At 42.8% G+C, this 22,205-nt stretch overlaps 1 protein-coding gene across 1 annotated transcript in view; it reads right to left on the reverse strand.

The window, feature by feature from the left end:
* Positions 1-22,205, reverse strand: part of MAP3K15 (mitogen-activated protein kinase kinase kinase 15) — a 124,313-nt gene that overhangs the window by 83,818 nt on the left and 18,290 nt on the right. Inside the window, exons 2-3 of the mRNA XM_045472971.1 lie at positions 18,408-18,547; positions 16,010-16,033 (exon numbers count right to left, since the gene is read on the reverse strand). Of these exons, the coding sequence (XP_045328927.1) occupies positions 16,010-16,033; positions 18,408-18,547 (164 nt within the window). The remainder of the gene's footprint in view (positions 1-16,009; positions 16,034-18,407; positions 18,548-22,205) is intronic.

Consider the following 22,205-nt stretch of genomic DNA (forward strand, 5'->3'; position numbering starts at 1 on the left):
AGTCGGTTAAGCGTCTGACTTTCGCCCAGGTCAATGATCTCACGGTTCATGAGTTCAAGCCAAACATCAGGCCCTGTGCTGACAGCTCAGAGCCTGGACCCTGCTTCAGATTCTGTCTGTCTGTCATCCTGGACCCTGCTTCAGATTCTGTCTGTCTGCCTGTCTGTCTGTCTGTCTCTCTCTCTCTCTGCCCCTTCACCATTCACACTCCCTCTCTCAAAAATAAAAACATAAATAAATTTAAAATTAAAAAAAAGCAACTAGCTTAAAATTCCAAACTTCCTAATTCCTATCTCTTCACTTAGTTTTAAAGAATGTATATGATGCCAGAAATAATTCATCTGATTTTTCCTCCTTAATTTTTAAAACTAGACTAATGGAATTTTTCAAACATTTTAGAATAATACACACATAACCTTGGGAAGCACACTTTCTCCAAGAACAGGAAACCAAATAAGCAATATAGCTTTTTCTAAATGAGAAAGAAATTCATTAAATACAAAAAAAAAAAAAAATGGTCAGAACACTACCATCTCAGATCAAACAGAAGCTGTGGGAAAACCTACCACATTGCGGAACTGATTTCAAATACCTACATGACTCATATTTTTAAGTCTTCCTTTTGAGTAAGATTTGCTTACACAAGAACAGGTGGATTTCTTATTTCCACCTGAACTCAAACTCTAACTCCTTGTCCTGAGACTCTCTCTCTCCTTCGTACCTTGTAGAGGGCATCTCTAAGTCCTACTCAGTCATGTTTCTAGGCCCTGAATTATTTTGTTAAGAAAAAGTTACTAGCGCTGCTTTGTTCAAACACATCTTAGACTGGGTCAGCGAACCTGTTCTGTCAAAGGCCAGACGGTAAGGGTTTTTGATTCTGTGGGCCAGTTTCTGCTGCAGCTCCTCACCTCTGTGGCATGAAAGCAACTGTAGACGGCATAGAAACGAACATAACTATGTCCCAATAAAACTTTATTTGTGGGCACAAATCTGAATTTCGTATTCTCACATGTCCTGGAATACTCCTCACCTTGTGACATCTTCCAAACACTTAAAAGTGGAAAAACCCTTCTGAGCTGACAGGTGATGCAAAAGCAGGTGGCAGGCCAGCCACGTTGTACGTTAAGCTCCTTGATATCCCATTATTCCTGAAAATAAGATTTTCTGAGAATGCTTACCCTGCTGCAGAACAATAGCTGAAGATTGTCCCTGTGGGCACCAGATAGTGGGGTTCAACCACTCAAAATGCAGATACCAGTGCGTTATAAACAGAGATGGCAAGAATCCAGGGTTGTGGGTGGTAACTAGGGAACAGGGAGAAGACTGCCAGCTACTTCCCAGCAATCATTGGGAAGTGCCTGCACCAGGAGAACAAAGACCCCAGTTAAGATCTTCAAATTCTCAGAGAGAGATTGGTATTGACCAGCAAAGTCAGGATGTGGTGGGTTAGACTCTGATTTCTCCCTCATCTCTAACAAAATGCCATGTTGTTGAGGTAAGCTAAAAGCCATTTATTCAGTCAGAAGCGTAAACTGGTTCTTCCACAAAGTAGCTGAGTTTATGGTAAAAAGCCTTCCGATTTCAGACAGGGAGAAGAGGGCTATGTGGATCAGTGAGGTCTAGAAGGTAAAATATCTGTGAGGAAGCAGAGTTGGGTTTTTTTCCCCCCCAAAAAGAGCTAGATGGGAAGGGGGCAGGGGGCGGTGAGAACCTTCTCAGATTATCTCCTCAGAAAAACAGCCCTAGCTGATAAAAAATTAAAAAAAATTTTTTTTAAGTCTTTATGAATTGTGTGAAGAGCATATACCAATGGAGAGACATTTACTCAAGAAAATCAACTAATCTTGGTAAGAACAGCGAGACTCTAGCATTTGAGCTATGACCCGCTTCTCCCCTGTCCTCCAGCCCAGTGTGACAGAAATGCTGCCCTGAGTGGGTACAGCCAAGTAGACGGGGCTCCCTCTCACCCCACAACCTCTACTCTGACAGTTTCTCCTTGGGAAGGCCAGGCCGCCAGCATTCTCATCCACCCCGGCCCTGTGCTGGAGAAGCTCTATCCTGGGCAACTGCAAGAAAGAGGACCAGGGCAGGGGGAGGAGCCTGCCTCTCTCAGAATGCTCCCCTGCTTTAGCGTGGGGTACCGAGCAAGGGTGGCAAGCCCCTGATCTTCTTGGCTTGGCCTATTTCACCACGAAAACTGGGCTCTGATCGTCTTTGTCCCAGATCACATAGAACAAAGGTTCCACGTCAGGAAAGGCAAGTTGGGAAGATCAGGCACTGCCATCCTTGCTCGGTACCCCCCTGGAAAGCAGAGGAGCGTTCTGAGAGAGGTAGGCCGCTACCCCCCACCGCCCAGCTCTGGAGCAGTGGGGCACAGGCTCTGCCTAGGACTAGAGGCGTGCTGTAGGAAGGGAGAGGCACGCAGCAACCCAGAAGGATGCAGAACACAGCATGGGCAAGTGCAAACTTAAGAGCACTATCAAAAACAACGGAGATTTTTGTGGCAGGAAATTAAGAGGAAGTTGGTAGTTCCAGGACAGCAATAGGTGAAAGGCAGACCAGCTAGTTTAACACAGACAAACAGGGAAGAGAGAGCTAAGAAGAACCTTCATGAGGTCAGAGTAAACCTTGGAGACAGGCCTTAACCACCCCCGCAAAGGTACCCAACTTTAATTATATCAGACTATGGAACACTGGTGTCTTGGGCTTCATCAAAAACACAGTAATCAGAGTATTACTCGGCAATCAAAAGAATGAAATCTTGCCATTTGCAACTACATGGATGGAACTAGAGGGTATTATGCAAAGCGAAACCACCAGTCAGAGAAAGACAAATATCATATGACTTCACTCATATGAGGACTTTAAGATAAGAAAACAGATGAACGTAAGGGAAGGGAAGCAAAAAGAATATAAAAACAAGGAGGGGGACAAAACATAAGACACAAATACAGAGAACAAACTGAGGGTTGCTGGAGGGGTTGTGGGTGGGGGGATGGGCTAAATGGGTAAGGGGCATTAAGGAAGACACTTGTTGGGATGAGCACTGGGTATTACACATAGGGAATCAATCACTGGCATCTACTCCTGAAATCACTACAGCACTATATGCTAACTTGGATGTAAATTAAAAATTAAAAAAAAAAAAACAACAACACAGTAGTCAGCTAATAATTAAGGTGTATTCTCAATACAAGAAGAACTTAAGGAAATCAGGGAGAGATACAGTCAAGGAGAGCCCAGGTATAATCACGGTCACCCCTGGCTGGGGGTGGCAAGGTCAGAGTAGCTGTGTACATGGCCGAGGCTGTACCCTCCAAAGAGTCACACCTCAGGCCGCACATTGTGGAGCAAAGAGACTTCGCTGAACTCGTCTATTCAAGTCACTAAACAAACAAACCAACTGACAAACAACAAAAATAAGCACCAGAGACAGCCGGAAAGAAAGGAGTATCCAGAGTTGCTATAATGCATTATCTGAAATATCCAGTTTTCAACAAAAAAGAAACAAAACATGCCAACAAACAGGACAGTGTGATCCATACACAGGAAACACAGCCGGCAATAGTAGCTGCCTTTGCAAAGGCCCAGATACTGGATTTAGAGACAAAGACTTGAAAGCAGATATTATAAAGGTATTCTAAGAACTAAAGAAACCAAGCTGAAAAGAATGAAAGAAAGGTATGATGACAATGTCTCATCTAATAGAAGATGTCAGTGAAGAGACAGAAATTACAAACAAACAAAAACAAAAAACAAACCAGCAAATGGAATTTCTGGAGTTCAAAAGTACAAGGACCAAAATTAAAAATTCACTGAAGGGGCCCAACAGGAAACCTGAGGGCAAGAAAGAATTAGCAAACTTGCAGACAGATCAACAGATGATGCCATCTGAGGAAAAGAGAGAAAAAAGAATGAAGAGAAATCAACAGAGCCTCACAAAAATGTGGGACATCACCCAGTGAACCACCATACATGGCACATTGCAAGAGTCCTGGAAGGAGAGCAGAGAAAGGAGCAGAAAAATATCCAAAGAAATAATTTCTGAAAACTTCATAGATGTGATTAAATGAATCGTTCAATTTCATATCCAAGAAACTGAATGAACTTCACGGTGGATACTCAGAGATCCATACCCAGATATATCATGGCTAACATTTTCAAAGACAAAAAGAAAATCTTGAAAGGTAAGAAGATCTTGTCACGCACACGAAACTCCGCTGAAATCAACATCTGACTTGCCACTGGAAATAAGGAAGCCATAAGGCAGGAGGAGGACATATTCAAAGGGGTGAAAGAAAAAGTAAGTCAGCCAGAACCTTCTATCTAGCAAAACTAGATTTTCAGAATCAAGGGAAAATGAAGATATTTTCAGATCAACAACTGAGATAATCTGTTCCTAGAAGAACCACCTTACAAAAACTATTAAAGGAAGTTCTTCAGACTGAAAGTGAGTGACACCAGACACTAATTCTAATTCACTTGGTAAAAACAGAGCATGCCAGGGAAGGTAAACAGTTAATGATAACAGATGATATGACTGGGGGCGCCTGGGAGGCTCAGTTGGTTAAGTGCCTGACCCTTGGTTTCAGCTCAGGTCATGATCTCACAGTTCGTGGGATTGAGCCCCGTGTCCAGCTCTGCGCTGACACTGAGGAGCCTGCTTGGGATTCTCTGTCTCTCTCTGGTCCCCCACCAAAAGAAATAAATAAACTTTAAAAGAAGACTTTCTTTGCCATGCCAATGTGAGGTGTTTGGAATTTATTTTAAAAAAAGATGATATGATTGACAATTTCTTCTTTCTTAACTAACTTAAGAGACAATCACATTGGCACACCTGGGAGGCTCAGTCAGTTGAGCGTCCAACTCTTGGTTTCAGCTCAGATCATGATCTCACAGTCATGCAATACAGCCCGGCATCGGGCTCCGTGTTGAGCACAGAGCCTGCTTGGGATTCGCACTCTCCCCCTCTGCCCCTGTCTCCCACTCACTCTAACAATAAAAAGACAACTGCATAAAATGACATATATAATCATCTAATTTGTATGTAACATACAGAAACGGGATTTATTTGACAGTAACAGTGTAAAAGACGCAGGTGGAAATAACACAAGGTACACAGGCATGAGGAAATTGCACCGTGTGTTAACCGGAATCCACAGAAACCAACAAAAAGTTACCAGAAATGGTCAACAAAAAGGTTAATGTAACTCTATAAATATATGCATTTCTTTTTTCCTTCTCTCAGCTTATTTAAAAAACATTATACAGAATAATAATTATCACAAAAATATTTACCAACTTTACAACTACATAACCCGGAGTATCCATAACAGACCTGTAACTGAAGGTGCCAGAATCCCACTTATTTGGATACAAGTATGACAGGTCTTAACGCCATTTCTAAAACAAACACTTCGCTGAAATCTTATTCATAGTCTTTCTTCAGCAAGCCCATTGCTCCCAAATAGCACAAAAGTAAACTCTGTCCCCATCCTACTCAAGTCCTCAATAATGAGGTGTGAAAAAAATAGGACCTCGGCAAATAAACGCTACGTGCTGTTCCAGGTTATGGCTCAAGTGGGCAGAGCAAGAGAGGCGCAGGCTCATCAAGACCTGCCCACAGCCAGGCGGGGATCTGATCCTTTGGGCAAATGTTCAGCCACAGAGAAAAATGAGGAGAAAGAGAGGGGATCCGTGACGTCTGACAACTGAGCGAGCTGACTGAACAGGACTGCGCAGACAACGGGAATCTGGAGCCTTGGCAAAGTAAAAATACTCCCTTTGAGAAAACCTCTCGTGAAGTGTATAAAAGTTGAAGAAATTTTACAGAAAGCAATTGGGACTAATGGCTACATTTACAAAAGCGATTCATAAACTTCCAAGTGAAAGCACGGGCTTTTGAGTGCAGTACTTTTGTTCTAAGGAAGAAGAATAGGCTCAAACATCTTCAAATGATGGAGCACATTCAGACTTTTGTTGGTGGGGAGAGAAATTAAAAAGAAAAACACTGATTAGCATAACACATGTCCAATAGCAAACCAAGCTTGTATATTTGTAATTGTTACATTTATAAATGGAAACATCTCAAGAATCCAGCTTAGTAAAACACATTCAACAAAGGCAGCTTAGTTTCCTACAATAAAGGGGCATTAGAACCAGTATGCTAGGCACATTAACATGTAAACCCTTCCAAAAACTCTTCAAATACCTCCCAAAGGAAGATTCTCATATAGTTAAGTGGGGTCAGAGAGCAGAGTAAAAGCCACTGGCCTCAGACACCGTGACATTTGGGAGTGGAGGAATCTGTCCTCTGAAAGTTTCTAGTCCCTATCTTAGCAGTGGAGATTTCTAGAACTACTGCCATGTACAGATTCATCACCATGAACAGACTGTCCTGTACCATCACTAGGTTAAAGAACAGGTGCTTTTAAAAAAACTCTCATTATAAAAGTTTGATTATATAGTCTCAAATGCCATACTTTTTTCCTTTACCAGTCACCAATTTTACTTTTTAAGTTTTAATTTTAATTCCAGGTAGTTAACATACACTGTTATATTAGTTTCAGGTGTACAATATAGTGATTCAACACTTCCGTACTCGAATGTCGTTTTTAGTGCCTCCCTAATACTTCACATGGTAAATATTTACCGTGTACTTAACCATTCTACTGTTTAACTTCGTTCTGAAAATTTTCTTACTGTACACAGAGATGAACACTTTTGCATCTTCACACTGTTGTCTTTTCCCAAGAATGAAATAACTAGAGGAAGTTTAAGGTTCTTGGTATGTGCTGCTGTCAAAGAGGACGGAGCAGAGGCATTTCCTTTTCATCATCTCAGCAGAGCTGGGTAGTGGGATGGATTCCCCCCAACATTTGCTAAGTCAGGTGAGGAAGAAATACCTTATTAATACTGAAATAGGAAGTATCATAGCATCTCTGCTCAAGCATAGCAAGATGGTGGAGAACTGGGATAGCCAAGGATTGAATCCCAGCTCCATTCCATACTAGATGAATGACCCCAGACAATGTACTTCTCTGTCCGAATCTGAGTGTTCTCATCTTTAAAATGGGGACAATCGTACTGTCAACTTCATTAGGTGACAGGGGCCTAAATATGGTCATGGCACATAGTGGGCATACAGTAAATATCAGCTGTGTTCAACAGTTCTAGACCAGCCCAGGAGTTGTGAACCTGGAGTCTATTAATCCTTGGGAGTCTATGAACTTGAATGAGAAGAAAATTACATCTTTGTCACCATTTACCTTTAAATGAATTGTAAAGCTGCCTTCAGTTAGGAACAGAGGTAACACATCTTAGTTTTTGCAGGACCCAGGACTTTGTCACTAATAGAAATCACAGAATTTTTCCTATCACGTTACACTTCCTGCAGAGATCTCAAAATAACCTTTATACCCATTACCAGTCCAAACTTATGATACTTTTGAGACCTGCTGTTTGATCTTATTATTTGAGACATTAATAAAGAAGCACACAGATTATAATATGCAACTTTAAAAAATATTTTAGTAGCTAGGTTTCAGTATAATTTGCCTCCTTTATAATCCTTTGTATTTACTTAAGCATTTTAAGGTATGTTCTGAGAAGGCATCCATAGGTTCCTCCAGATTGACAACGGGGTCCCAAGGCCCTCCAAAACCTAAGAGTATCTGCTCTGGACTTCCCAGCAGATGTTTCACATAGAACATCCTACCTGCAGCCCTAAGACACAAGTGTTTCTCCAGTGGGCTTCACATACGAAGACATTTATGGGTAACAGCGCGATTCCCACCCACAAACAGCGGTCTGGTTTCTCTAGGACAGCTCAGGAGAACAGAGCATGCTGTGTTCTTCACCTCACGGTCTAAGGGTTTCAATAATGGCCACCAACCAAGGACACTCAGGACTTTCCCCTCAGCTGGCTCCTGTGTAGCTACTCTATGCAAGAAGGCGAAGGGTTCAAGGCCACCAGGACAGAAACCCAAGGGAAGGGGCCTCACTACACCAGCACTTATTTCTATTTATGGCTAGCAGCAGGTGGCAAAATTTGTCATTAACAGCACAAGTTTTATCAATTAATTCTTTGGAGCAAATAAATGTGTAAAATCTCATCCCAACAGACTTCCTAATGAGACTTCCAAGCTCAATGTCCTAAAGAACATTTTTTTATCACAATACAAACGTTTAATCAGTCAATAAATGACCCAGTCAGGAGAGGGGGGGAAATCTAAGGCAGATGGAAGGTGGTTTAACACTATCCAAGATAAAAATGATTTCTGAGCACTCAGGGAAGAAGGCCTATCTTGAATGCTGGCAGAACGTAGTTACTTTAGAGCCTGAATCTTGTAACGCAAAAGGGTTGCAAATCCTTCGTGAAAACGAAAACTAGAAAAGCATGCAAAAGTGTTCCCAAGAAGATTTACAGAGCAGATGAACAAATACGGGACAGTAATTTTTCAAAAGTTATTTAACATGAGCATGCATTAAAAAGTCCATTTATTAAGAAAGAGAATCCAAGCCAGGGGCTGCTCAAAAAAAAAAAAAAAAAAAAAATGAGGGGCACCTGGGTGGCTCAGTCGGTTAAGCGGCCGAATTCGGCTCAGGTCACGATCTCGCGGTCCGTGAGTTCAAGCCCCGTGTCGGGCTCTATGCTGACAGCTCAGAGCCTGGAGCCTGTTTCAGATTCTGTGTCTCCCTCTCTCTGACCCTCCCCAGTTCATACTCTGTCTCTCCCTGTCTCAAAAATAAATAAACGTTATAAAAAAAATTAAAAAAAATGATTACAAGGTGTTAAGCCTAATAGATACAATTCTTTGTCTAGTCAGTTACAGGAGAATTTTCAAAATCCCACACATGCACATCAGGGGAATGCAGGTGTTTTTGTTGTTGTTGTTGTTGTTGTTGTTGTTGTTGTTGTTGTTGAAATCGATGCAAACAGCATTCCATATTGCTACTTTTCTCTATTTGGTCAGGATAAGAACTAATAATACACAGAAGCCCAATAACAATTTCAACTGAATCATCAGGCTGTTGTGACACTTAAAAGGTAACTGAAGATCTCACTGCTGGAAACAGGCCATGCAGTGTCAAGTGAACTACTGCAACTGCTCGTCTGCTTTGTTCAAACAAATAATGGCTATCATAAAATCCTAGAATTATTTCAGATCTGGCAGGGATTTCAGTAACCACCTGATTGATCATCTCATTTTATACAGGAGGAAACCGAGACCCAGAAAGGTTAACCAACTGGCCCACAGAGGACCACAGAGCCAGACGACCTCAGGTCCTTCCCCTTCCTCCTCAGGATTCTTGTCAGTAACTGCCATTGTGGCTTAATTTTGAAATACCCTTAATAAAGCAAGCCATGTTACACAAAATACCCATCACAAACAGATGGGTAAATGAACTGTATGGTATATGAATTGTATCACAATTTAAAACAAATAAATGGGTATCTTCAGACATCAAAGACTTATTCAGTTGGTAGGCAGAATTACGTATTGCTGTTTTGGTTCTAACACTGGCCCTGTGAAATGGGACATCACTCCTGTGACATTCGAGAGGAACAGACAAAAGCTTTGTGGTTTGCACTTCCAGAATACTCCAATTTGAAAGAGATCACAAGACCACAAGCACATAGGGAAAAAACAAAAGGCATCAAGACTAGAGAAAAGAGAATTTAAGATGAGGTATAAATACCAGGGGCGCCTGGGTGTCTCAGTTGGTTAAGCATCCGACCAGCTCAGGTCATAATCTTGCAGTTCATTAGTTTGAGCCCCTCTTTGGCCTCCACATTGAAAGTGTGGAGCCTGCTTGGGATTCTCTCTCTCACTCTCTCTCTCTCTCTGCCCCTTCCCCCACTTTCATTCTCTCAAAATAACTAAAAAAAAAAAAAAAAAAAAAAAAGATGAGGTAGAAATACTAAAAAATAGCTATACAAGAGACAAATATTCAAAGGACATAGGTTTTCACATAAATCATATTCTATGTGCAAAATAAAATTCTGCCTCTCCATTTACTAGGAGACATAGCCTTCTTGTTGGAAATTGGTTCTTCACTAATAAAAGTGGTAAAAATTCTGATCTGAACTCAGAAAACCGAGAGGATATCTAAAGGAGAAAGGAAATTTGATTGTCCTTTTACCAAAGTGTGCCTAAGCAATCTATATCATCTTTGATAATTTTGGATCCCAAGTCATGGCAAACTGAAAAGTGAGGAACGCAAGAGGGAAAGACCAAGAGAATTCTGTTACGCTGAACTTGAGTACTAAATTTGCTTGTAAGCCAAGAAAAAGACTTCCAATATTGTAGAAAATGTACCCAATATTGCCAATGTCTGTTTCTCAAAGAATTTCCAATTTACTGGGATTATAGAGATAACTATTTCAATGGGAACAATGAGTTTCTCTTAAATTTCATTGGCTTCGCAGAAAAAAAAAAAAAAACCCACCTAGTCCCGAGGTCAAGAACCAGATTAGTCTTTTAATAAGGTGCTTTTTAATAACATGATCCTAGCTTAGAAATTTAACTTTCATTTTTAAAAACCAACTGTGAACTCTGCCTTTAGGACATGACAAATGAAAATACGGTCTAGTGCACTTTTAACAATTCCTTCTGTAAGTACTGAGTGGAATATCTCATCCTCTCCTGGTAATTTTCCTAGGGGACAGGGCAGGTTTATGGCCTCGTGTTTCCTTCTGGCGAGGCTATGATATGTATAGCTTCCAGGTAATTACCCACAATTCAATGGAAGAAAATGATTTCTGTGCCTCTGAGCCTTAGAGATACAATCCTTCGTCGTGGGGCATACAGGATTTGCAAATTTCTCCAATAAAATGATTATAATGTGGTGGACACTCAGGCACACAGACACCACCCTCGACCGTCAAGGTAGGATGTGTGGCCCCTGCTGTTAGCTCCTGCCATCCCAAACTGCCTCGGCGCAGACAGTACCTCACCCAAGGTCACACACCTTCCAGGGAGGGCTGGATGCAGGCATGTAAAGGCCTGGCCATCTCACCCCGACTCAGAAAGGCCATTCCAGCTCTAGAGCCCCCCACGGGATCAGCCAAGGCTATCGCTGAGCCTGCCTCCCAGCTTCATCTCTCTCTGCCTGGTCCTGCTTCCTTCCCTCTGCTTCCTCAGCCTTGACCCCAAGGGCACGCCTTAATAAATCTCCTGCACACTCAATTCAGTCTCAGAGTCCACTTCCGGGGGAAATCAACCTGCAAAATATACCATGGCTTTGAAGGTATGATTATTTTTTGCAAAGGAAAATTAAAACAGTTCAAGAATACCTGTGGACTATGTACATGAGTAAAAAACTACCAGGAAGTTCCAAGGTTTAATAGATAAAGTAGTCTCTTGGGGTTGGCTAGCATTTCCACTCTTGTTCCCATAAAGGCTCAACCTTGATCTTTCATCACATCAACAGGTTTTCTGAAGTGGTAAAATGCTGTAAATGGCTCTCTTTGGTATCTGTGAAGCAGTAGGAAAGAGCTTAAGGATGCAAATAATAGAGAAAAGTAATTTTTCTGGAACTTGGATCAAAAGCTGAATTACATAGAGGGATGGGCGAAAAAGGGGAAGGGGAGTAAGAGTATGCTTACTATGATGAGCACCGGGCAATGAACAGAACTGCGGCATCACTATATTGTACACCTGAAACTAATATACACAACCCTGTTAACTACACTGAAATTAATATCAAAGTTCATTAAAAAAACCGGAATTATGAGGCACCTGGGTGGCTCCATCGGTTAAGTGTCCAACTTCAGCTCAGGTAAAGATCTCAGGGTTTGTGAGTTAGAGCCCCGCGTTGGGCTCTGTGCTGATAGCACAGAGCCTTCTTGGGATTCTCCCTTTCTCTTTCCCTCTCTCTTTCCCTCTCTCTCTCTCTATCTCTCTGCCCCTCTCCCACTTGTGCCCACTCTCTCAAACTTAAAAAAAAAAAAACAGTATTTTTAACTCAAATACTGAAATAAAATGTGCTGAGCGTTGAAGATTTTTGTAAAAAGTATTTTAATATATATATTTTAATACTTACTTAGTTTTTGAGAGAGCGAGCATGCGCACCCATGAGCAGGGCAGGGGCAGAGAGCCAGGAGGACAGAGGATCGAAAGCACGCTCCCTGCTGATCTTAGGATTGTGAGTTCAAGCCCTAGGATGGGTGTAGAGCTTACTTAAAATAAATAAACTTTAAAAAAAATATCCATCCTGAAAAGGAAATTAAGAAAACGATTTTAGGGGCACCTGGGTGGCTAAGTTGGCTAAGTGTCCGACTTCGGCTCAGGTCATGCTGGTAGGTTCGAGCCCTGTATCGGGCTCTGTGCTGCCAGGTCAGAGCCTGGAGCCTGCTTCGGATTCTGTGCCTCCCTCTCTCTCTCTGCCCCTCCCTTGTTCATACTCTGGGGCTCTGTCTCTTGCTCTCAAAAATAAATAAGCATTTAAAAACAAAACCTGGAACATGAGAACATGAGCATGGTCTAAAAAAGAGCTGAGTACAAAAGGTGATAATGTGTTTCCAAAGAGAAGACGAGCCCAGAATGGCTGCAGACGTGGCCCAGCCTGAAGCCTAGAAATTGGCTTCCTATCCTCCACATCACTGCAAAACAAATGTTCCTAGAAATGGAAGCAAGTGTGCCTCCTGTGATGGTTAATTCTGTGTCACCTCGACTGGCCTGGGGTACCCAGATTAAACATTAGGGCCGGGGGCGGTTATGACGGTGTTTCCGGGTGAGATTAGCAGCTGCGTCAGTGGACTCTGCCACAGTGGGTGGGCATGGTCCAATCCACTGGGGCTTGAACAGAAGTTGAGAAAAAGAGGCATTTGCCCCTCTTGCTCCCTTGCTGCTTGAGATGGGACAGTCATCTCTGATCTTGGGGTTAAAATTTACACCACTGGCTCCCCTAATTCTAAGGTCTCATGACTTGGGACTTAATTACACCAATGGCTTTCCTGGGTGTCCAGCTTGCGGATGGCAGATGGCGGGAATGCTCAGCCCCCATAACTATGCAAGGTGATTGCTCATAGTAAAGAACTCCCTCTCCCTGTGTCTCCTATTGGTTCTGTTTGTCTGGAGAGCCCTAAGACACCAGCCCTCTACCAAATGAAGTCGAGTTCAATACACCATTAGGCACAATCCTAGAAACATAGGATGATTCCGTGAAGGCAGAGATCTCAAAGCCTCTAGGTTTCCATCTCTTCACAAATCACTTCAAGCGTTCAGTGGCACGGAGTATGGCATTTAATCTGTACACCTGCCTCACAGGACTTCCTGATTTACTGCCTAGGACTATGTTGTACCTTTTTTTTTTTTTAAAGCTGTCCAATTATTACAGACCCCAAATTTCATCAGATTCTTTCCCAAAACCTCTGCAGTCAGACAAGCCAGACCTCTGGTTCTAAGCAGCATTAACTCAATCCATATTGAGGGGACAAGCGAGTAAACCCTCCTTAAAAGTCATCTGATTTACCGTGACATTCTTTTTCAATGTTTAATCACTATTAGCTATGAGATGACCATTCTGCTGATCCCAACCTTTTTTTTTTTATGTTTATTTATTTATTTTGTGTGTTGCACATGAGTGGGGTAGGTGCAGAGAGAGCGCGAGAGAGAGATAGAGAATCCCAAGCAGGCTCCATGCTGTCAGCGCAGAGTCAGACGTGGGGATCAATCCCACAAACCGTGAGATCATGACCTGAGCCAAAATCAAGAATTAGACGCTCAAATGACTGAGCCACCCAGGCGCCCCGCAACCTTTTTTGAGTTTGCCCTACACTTCCCTGCCACCCAGAGTAGAAGTAGTAACTGTCTCCCTACTTTCCAGAAATGGAAAACATTTGAAAATGACCATGAACAATACTTCTCAAGGTTTGTTTCCCTTCAACCTTTCCTCTTGGTGTTATCTTCCACTCTTCCAGCTACCTCTGGTCCTTTATTTTGTTTTCCTGAACGCTCTAAATTTTCACAGCCCATGAAGCATGACAACCAGTACTGAGCACTGAATTCTAAAGTAATAGCAAATGTAGCAGATAGATTAGTTGCCAAATCGTCTAGAGTAAGTTCATTACAAACAAACAGACACATGCGTATATATACATATATATATATACATATATATGTGTGTGTGTATACACACACACACACACACACACACACACACACACACACACACAAGGAGAATGGTGCCATGGTATAATCAGAATTACCAAGAATGTGAAGGGGTTCCTGGGCGTTCAGAGGAGAGAGCATGCACCAGAAAGGAGGGTATTCAGTGGAATGGTAACAGAGTGACACTAAGTCTCTTCGAGAACAAGAATATTTCTGGGCTCCAAAACACCCAGTAGTCAGGATGGAAAAAGTTTTCTTCTTTGCACCTTGCCTTAATGTGATTCCTGTCTTGAGGAATAACTGTTGCTGACACATTCCTTGCATTAAATCCAAGTTACGTCTTTTCACTTGTGCAACAAATATGGAACCACAGACTCTGAGAATTTTAAGTTATCTATGAATCAAGTGAAAGAGTTCAACCTTCTCATTCTCCTGATGAGGACACTGAGGATGGGGGCGGGGATGACTGCCCAAAGTGACTTAGAGACGAGGCTGGGGCTACAACCCGTGCCTGGCAGCCTCAGGCTCAGGCTCCTTTTACTGGATCCCCCCTATCTCCATGACGGAGGCAATTTAAGAAATCAAGATCTAGAAAGTACAAGGAAGAGCCCCACAGGTGGAGAGCAGCAGTATGTAAATGGGGCAAAATGAAGTGACAGGTCTTCCCATTTCTTTTCCCAAGAACTCAAACCCACCCTGATGCCTTAATTTTATAGGTCAGCTTATGAAATCCAAGCTCCAGTGGTAACTGCATAACCTGCACCGCTTGTTTGGTTTCTAGAACTTCATTATCTGGCTTGGAGGAGGAGACTCAAGGCTTCCACCACAGAGAAGGAGCTCTGCCTGGGTTCTGGAGAAGTCTAAGCCCCACAGCTGCAGGGTAGGGCCTTCTGTGGAGGGGGGAATGTCATGCAAAGTTCCTGTTCCCCTATAGAGGGCATCCCTGGGGGAGCTCTACCTCCTTGGCCCTTTATCCTTCTCCCTTCGGGAATTTCAACTGGTATAGAAAATGAGACAGGAGGCCCTTCCTTTCTAGAAGGACCAGTGTAAGCAGGCTGAGGGCAAAGGAAAGAAATGAGGGACACGTCCTCTGTCTTGGTCACGACTGGTCAGACCACAGTGCTAAAGGTCTAGGAAGATGAGTGCTTCAAGGCTCATTCAAGGCACAGGGTAACCTTGGCACAATTTCCAAGAACATGAACTTATCTGAATGTCTTTAAAGTGGGGATTTCATTATACAATTCAAACCAACGTGGTGTTATCACTATGTCACTGCAGGAACTCTGGGCTAGGCCCCGTATTACCTCAAGTATAAGTTCATGTTTCTCTGTTGTTAGGGAAACTTTGGTGGGAAATATGGGAGGTAATGGCTCCAATAAAAAGAATCTTGCTGGTGTCCAAGAGACCAACCCAGATCAGAAGGAGATAGCCAGATGGTTCCAGCCTCAAAGTCCTAGTACACAATGAAGAGTAATAAGTCCGTTTTCCTGACCTTACCTTCTGCCCTTCACCCCAGATGGGAGTGGGGCCTAACCTAGCAGGCAGCTTGAAGGACAGGGGGTTCTAGCCATCCCCCTGAGAAACACACCAACAGGCATAATTAGAAATCACTTTGCAGGGCACCTGGGTGGCTCAGCCAGTTAAGTGTCTGACTTCAGCTTAGGTCATGATCTCATGGTTTGTGAGTTCGAGCCCCACATTGGGCTCTGTGCTGACGGTGGGGAGCCTGCCTGGGATTCTCTCTCTCCCTCTCTCTCTCTGCCCCTCCCCCACTCACGCTCTATCTCAAAGTAAATAAAACTTAAAAAAAAAATCACCCTGCTATCTGTGAGATTTTCAAGCAAGCATCTTCTACATTTACCAGGTTAAAAATCTGAAAATATAATACTTACTGTGTTTTTCTGAGTTACCATATCCTGAAAAGAAAAAAATAAAATGAATACAGTTTTTTAAAAAAAAACCATTAATTTCCATAAGCACTACAAGCACTTTGCCCCCCATCATCCAGCACCCACCCTAGAGCAAGACCTATCATTTGAAACCTCCCCCACTTTCCCTGAGCAAAAAGCTTCAAATAGGGTGAGCCTCAGAGAATTGTAAAATTTATATTCTAAGGAAAACAGATCATAATTGGCTAGCTTTTAGAATGATTGAGGAACATTTACAGTTATGAAAATGTCCCATAGCAGCGGCAATGCTTTTGTCCAAACACTGTGAGATTCAGGTCTAGGGCTCTGAGCGCCCTGCACCTCACCTGTCCAGTGAACCACGGCGGTGACGGCAAGGAATGCCCAGGAAGTGCCGTGGGGTCCTCAGGTCTACAGTCGCTTCTTGCCTCAATCAGTACTGCCACCACCCCCGCCCCCCCGTCAGCCTTTCTACAGAAGGGGTGTTGCTGGCAGGGTTTCTGACACATCACTCTAATTGTCTAGGAACCTTCAGATTCAGCGATAGCAATTTTAGTCAGTTAACTTAGCATAATGGTTGTGCAGCCCTTGACCGTATCATTTATGCGCTGTCGGCCAACATGTGCTGCAAAAAGAAAACATAATTAAACAGCTGCCCCATAAAATGGGTTTTCTATAATCTGAGATTTCAGTTTTCTGTTGACAAGTGCAGACTGCCTCTTCCAGTGTCAGATATAATGGACTACCCATATCCAATTTAGGAAGTATTTTTCCATATTATTAAAAATTAACACTTACCTAGGTTATGAGACTTTCCAGAGGAGTCCACTAAGGCATTGTTGAGAAAAATAATAAATTGCATCGGAAAAAATACTTTGATTTCATGTTCCTCATCAAAATGTAGTGTAATAATCTATCCTTTCATATTTTCTATTCCTAAGTATTTCCAAGCACAACTTCCTTAGTGAAAAGCGGTAAAAGAAAATCAGTATCTAAATATCTAAAGTAATATTTTACATTGGCTTATAGTCTTTTGAGAAACTATTTTACAATGTAAAGTACAATAATAACCAGTTTCTTTTTTTAATGTCCTATGAATGATGTCTTAACACACAGTACTGTGCTACAGCTACAGAGTACACATCTACGTAAAGTGTATGTGATACTGAACACATATAGGTTTCACACCTGAAGCAGGCTGTATTTCTACCAGCAAATAATCCCAATTATTACAGAACCTAGAAAAATCTGGTTAATATTAAATCCCAAGAAACACAAAAATGTTCATCCTTGCCATCACAAAATTGTGCTATTTATATGCTAGTGATTTTTAACACTAAGGGAGCTGGACATTTAAAAATGGCGTCCACGAAAGCTAACTTTAAGCCGCTAGTTCTCGCCCGAGACTGTACTTTGGAGAGGTTAAAAACAAACCCCCCAGAGACTGTGATGTAATTGGTCTGGGGCGTGACCTGGGGACTGGGATATTTACAAGTTGTCCAAGTAATTCTAAAGTGCAGTGAAGGTTGAGCAATACTGCTGTTAACAAACTAGTCTTTTATTCCTGAAATGATTTAATACAGACCAGGTTTTCCTAACTAGTATTAAGATATTCAACAATATTAACATTAGCTGAGTTTTGCAGTAGCTCACCCTAGACCTTCACATTTTACAAACAGGAGGATTTCTGAAGTTTTTATTTCACTTCCAGTATAGGTAACATACAGTGTCCTATTAGTTTCTGGTGTACAAGGCAGTGATTCAACACTTACACGGGACCTCCTACTCCATTGCCATCTGGCCCTCTGTTCCAAATATGATCATTTTTAACAAGTACTATTATCCAAAAAGCACTTGTTTCATAGTTCCAAGAATACATTTTTTAAAATCTCAGTAATTACTGAGTTGGGCACAAACAGACAAGTGTTCAGTGTTCCTCTGCTTTGGATGGTGGGGGGCGGGGGTAACAGATTAAATACTGATTATATCTATGCTGGAACTTTCTGCCCGCTATGGTAATGGTTATGCGCAGTCTTATTATTGAAGTTGAGAAACTATTTTTTTAACGTGAAGGTTTGCATCACATTGCCCATTAAAGGACTCAGAGCTGTGTGTTGGCTTCCGTGGAAACTGTTTTTGCCTCCACTTCCCTAATGAGTCTGGAAACGATCAAGATGCCTACAAATGCCTCTCTGTAGTACGTACGCTCACAGTGATCAGGAAGTTGTCTGTGTGAGCGAAAACCTGTAGTAGAAAGGAATTGCGCAAGCAAATCTTTATTGTTTTTCTCCAACCTCCTGTACTACACGTACATTTCATTTGACCATATAATACCGTTTTCCCAAAACAAAGTATTCACAAGAAGATGAACAACATCCTTTACCTTCAATGAAAGAGCAGTGTCAGCATCGGTGTCGTGGTAAAGGATCACATTATTGGCCATGTCAAAGCTTTCTCGGACCCCAAGATGGTAAAAGAGCGAAGGCTGTCTGGAGACATCACTCATGTCCACCACGGCGACATCTGTGATGAACATGGAAAGGACACGATGTGGGAGAGAGAGGTGATCTGTGTCCTTCATCCACTTCCTGTTGGTCACCAATGGGGAACTACCACAATTTGCACTTGTAGCAACAGTCTTTTAGGCAAAGCAGAAAGTGAGGAATGACTGGATTAACATTACCCCATGAACAGTGGGAGAAAAGCAACAACAAGATAAGCCTATTCCTTCATCAAAGGACTTGGGAATGTAGCCTCACATAAAGATTACTGATGGATTTAGTTTTAGTGTTATTAGGAAACAGGCCATCTCCACAGAATATATTTAGCTTATATACAAATTATAAAGTACAGTATAATGAAATGTAAAACCGTACTCCTGCCGTGCCAACCCAAGACAGAGCATTATCTATACTGTGACTCTCATGTGTCTCTTCCCAGTCACTTCTCTCCCTCCTGCACAGAGATACACCTCTGTCCTGATCTCTGGATTTCTCGATTCCCTGCATGTATATGTGTATATGAAAAAATATATATGTACACTTACGAGCATATGCACATGTATACTATATACGTGCATGCGCAAGCTTATATGGGATTATGTATGCATGTATATATACATATTATATATGCATGTGTATGCATATTATGACGTATGAACTCCTAAACAGTATACTGTTTAGTTTTGCTGGTTTGTGAACCTTATATACATAGTAGCACACCATATATATTCTTGGACTTGCCATTGGTTGGTGATGCCACCAATCTGCATGCCCAGCTCTGGCGGATGCATTTTCACTTCAGCAGAGCATCCCACTATATGAGGACTAGATGGAAATTTCTTTATCCATCCAAAATGCACTTTTTTTTCTTTTTCCTATTTCAAACCCCTGTAATGAACATTCCTCTTCATTCACATGTCCACCATCAACTTGACAATGTAGCTGAAACACCCCTGGAGTTGTGTCCTACAGAGACCTGTTCTGAACAGTGAAGCAACCTATCACATCAATAAGGAATGTGTTTCAATGTGCCCACTAGTACTGGATACCATCTCAAAACTTGTCATTTTGGAAAGTATAAAAGCTCCAAGTTTTTTTTTTTTTTTTTTAATTTTTTTTTCAACGTTTATTTATTTTTGGGACAGAGAGAGACAGAGCATGAACGGGGGAGGGGCAGAGAGAGAGGGAGACACAGAATCGGAAACCGGCTCCAGGCTCTGAGCCATCAGCCCAGAGCCCGACGCGGGGCTCGAACTCACGGACAGCGAGATCGTGACCTGGCTGAAGTCGGACGCTTAACCGACTGCGCCACCCAGGCGCCCCAAAAGCTCCAAGTTTGATTGGACCTTCCTTATCCACATGCAAAGATTTTGCAAAGAATGTCCTGCTGTGACTCACAGAGATCAGCAAAAATCCCAAGGATGCAGAACAGAGGTGACATGAATGGGAGCAACAATGAGAAGGTAGGCGGAAGCCACATGGGCACCGGGCACCGTTGTGCCTCTGAGCAGGAGGCAGTGGGACACCGGAGGGCAAGTGTCCACAAGCCAGGCACTGTGCTGAGTACAAGGGACAGGAGTGTGAACAAGGCCTAATCCCTTTCCTCAAAAAAATGTGTAATACAACAACAGTGACAGGAAGGAAGTGGTGGTGACAATCACCCAGAGGATGGCTAAAGTGAGGGTCACCGTGACAGGGCCCCCCCCCCCCGCCAGGAGGGTACTCAACCCACACTGGGGCAGAGGGCAATCAGGGAAGGCCTGCAAGAAGCAAGGTCGTCTGGGATCCAAGGGTCCAGAAGGGTCAGGCAAATTGGATGGAAGGATGAGGATGAGGTGATGGAAAGAGTGTTGCAGCAAGATAAGAAAACCAGTGCAAAGGGCCAGGTAAGATGGGCCATTAAGTGTTCAGGCTACTGCAAATAATTTCCTAAGAAGATGAACCTGGAAGGGTTAATAGGTGCCAGGTGATTAAGGGGGCTGAAGGCCACGTGAGGAGGGCTGCACTCTACCTTAGGGCAATGAGAAACCTAAGGCAGGGTGGCGTTGTGGTTTTTACTCTTGTTGGAGAAGTGCATGAAGGACGCCAAAGATGGCCAACGGGGCTAAAGCAGACTCTGGTCTCTGGCTTCGAGACCCCTCCTCCGGGCTCTTCTTCCCTTGTTTGCGGCGCGCACGAAAACCCCCAAAGAAATGGAAGCTGATGCCTATAAATTACCCTCCCCACTTGCACTCGGCGCTCAGATCTTTGGAGAAACAGTCTCCTCTGAGCCCGCCGGCATTAAACCAATCTCGGATCCACCAAGATCTTCGAGTGCCGCCTGGTTTTTCCGCCAGCGTTCCAGCCTGGTTCCGTAACGCTTTTTATCATGGAAAATTACAAATATATATAAAAGCAGACAGAATAGTATAATGAAAGCCCCACACCCGCTTCACCTCCCTCAACAATTACCAGCTCACAGCCAGCCCTGTCGCATCTCTCCCGCCACCCACACCACCCCCTTCCACATTATTCTGAAGTTCCAGACATCACCCTAGCATTTCATTCCCAAATATTTCACTATGTGTTGCTAAAAGAGGAGAATGCAGAGGAAAAAATCACTGTGGCATCAATGCCTCACCTCAAAGTTTTTAAAAAATAATCACGAGGGGTTTTACACGGGAGCCTATCCTATCCAAATTCACCCTTTGGAGGTTGTTGTTCAAGAAAGGACAAACATATACGCTGAAGACACACGACCCAGCCTGATTATTTTATCTCAGAAGGGTACCTGCTCCCAGAGACATTTGCTTGGAGTCAAAAAATCACACTGCACCTGAATGAATCAGACATTCTGCGTACAGGATTGTTCCTTAGACTCGATCACCTGCTCATATGAGAAAGAATGTGTTGCCTAATTATGCTATTAAGAGGTGGCAACGAAGATGCTAATTCCAAAGCCATGGAGATGGCTGTAATTAGCTAACAGAGGAAAGGAAGCAACCGAAGACAAAGCAGAGTGACGGGAAAGGGCGGAAGACAGATGGACAGCAGCCCCCCAGTTATGTCGACCATTCTCGGGGGAAACCTGCAACTTGATGGACTAGCTTGTCACTGAGGAGAGGACGTTTTAATCCAGTGACCCGAGTTCCTTCCTTCCTCCGCCTTCTCAACATTCTGTGTTGGGTCCCGTACGCTAGCCCCACTGGCCTTACCACCGCCACTAGAGAGCCCCTCCGCGGCTCCACCCAGGGTTGGGACAGAGACTTGCCGGCGCCTAATTAACACAGAGCAGATTGATACCGCTATCCAGACTCCACGTAATCCATGTTCAACAGAAAAACTGTCTCACACCCAAAGCTGACATTTTTGCCTGACATTTGTCACTCAGGCCACTACACTGAGTTTAGGTTCAGGATTTACACCACAACAATATTCAACCAGCTTATTTTTACAACTCCAAAGATACTAATTTTGCAGATTTATAAATAGTAAATTTAAACACCACAATGGAATTTTTATTATAAATGAGGCATCAAGGTTTTTTTTTTCTTCCCCTAAAGAGATCATAAGTTACCTAAAAGCTTCAATCACCACAATGGTCACCTGCTTTGACATTTACAAAACAGTCCCACAAACATCTTGGTTTGAATTTCAGAACCACCCTGGCAGACTGGCAGGGTAGGTACTGGCTTTACTTC

Source organism: Leopardus geoffroyi, chromosome X (genome assembly GCF_018350155.1).
Source record: "Leopardus geoffroyi isolate Oge1 chromosome X, O.geoffroyi_Oge1_pat1.0, whole genome shotgun sequence".
Classification (NCBI taxonomy): domain Eukaryota; kingdom Metazoa; phylum Chordata; class Mammalia; order Carnivora; family Felidae; genus Leopardus; species Leopardus geoffroyi.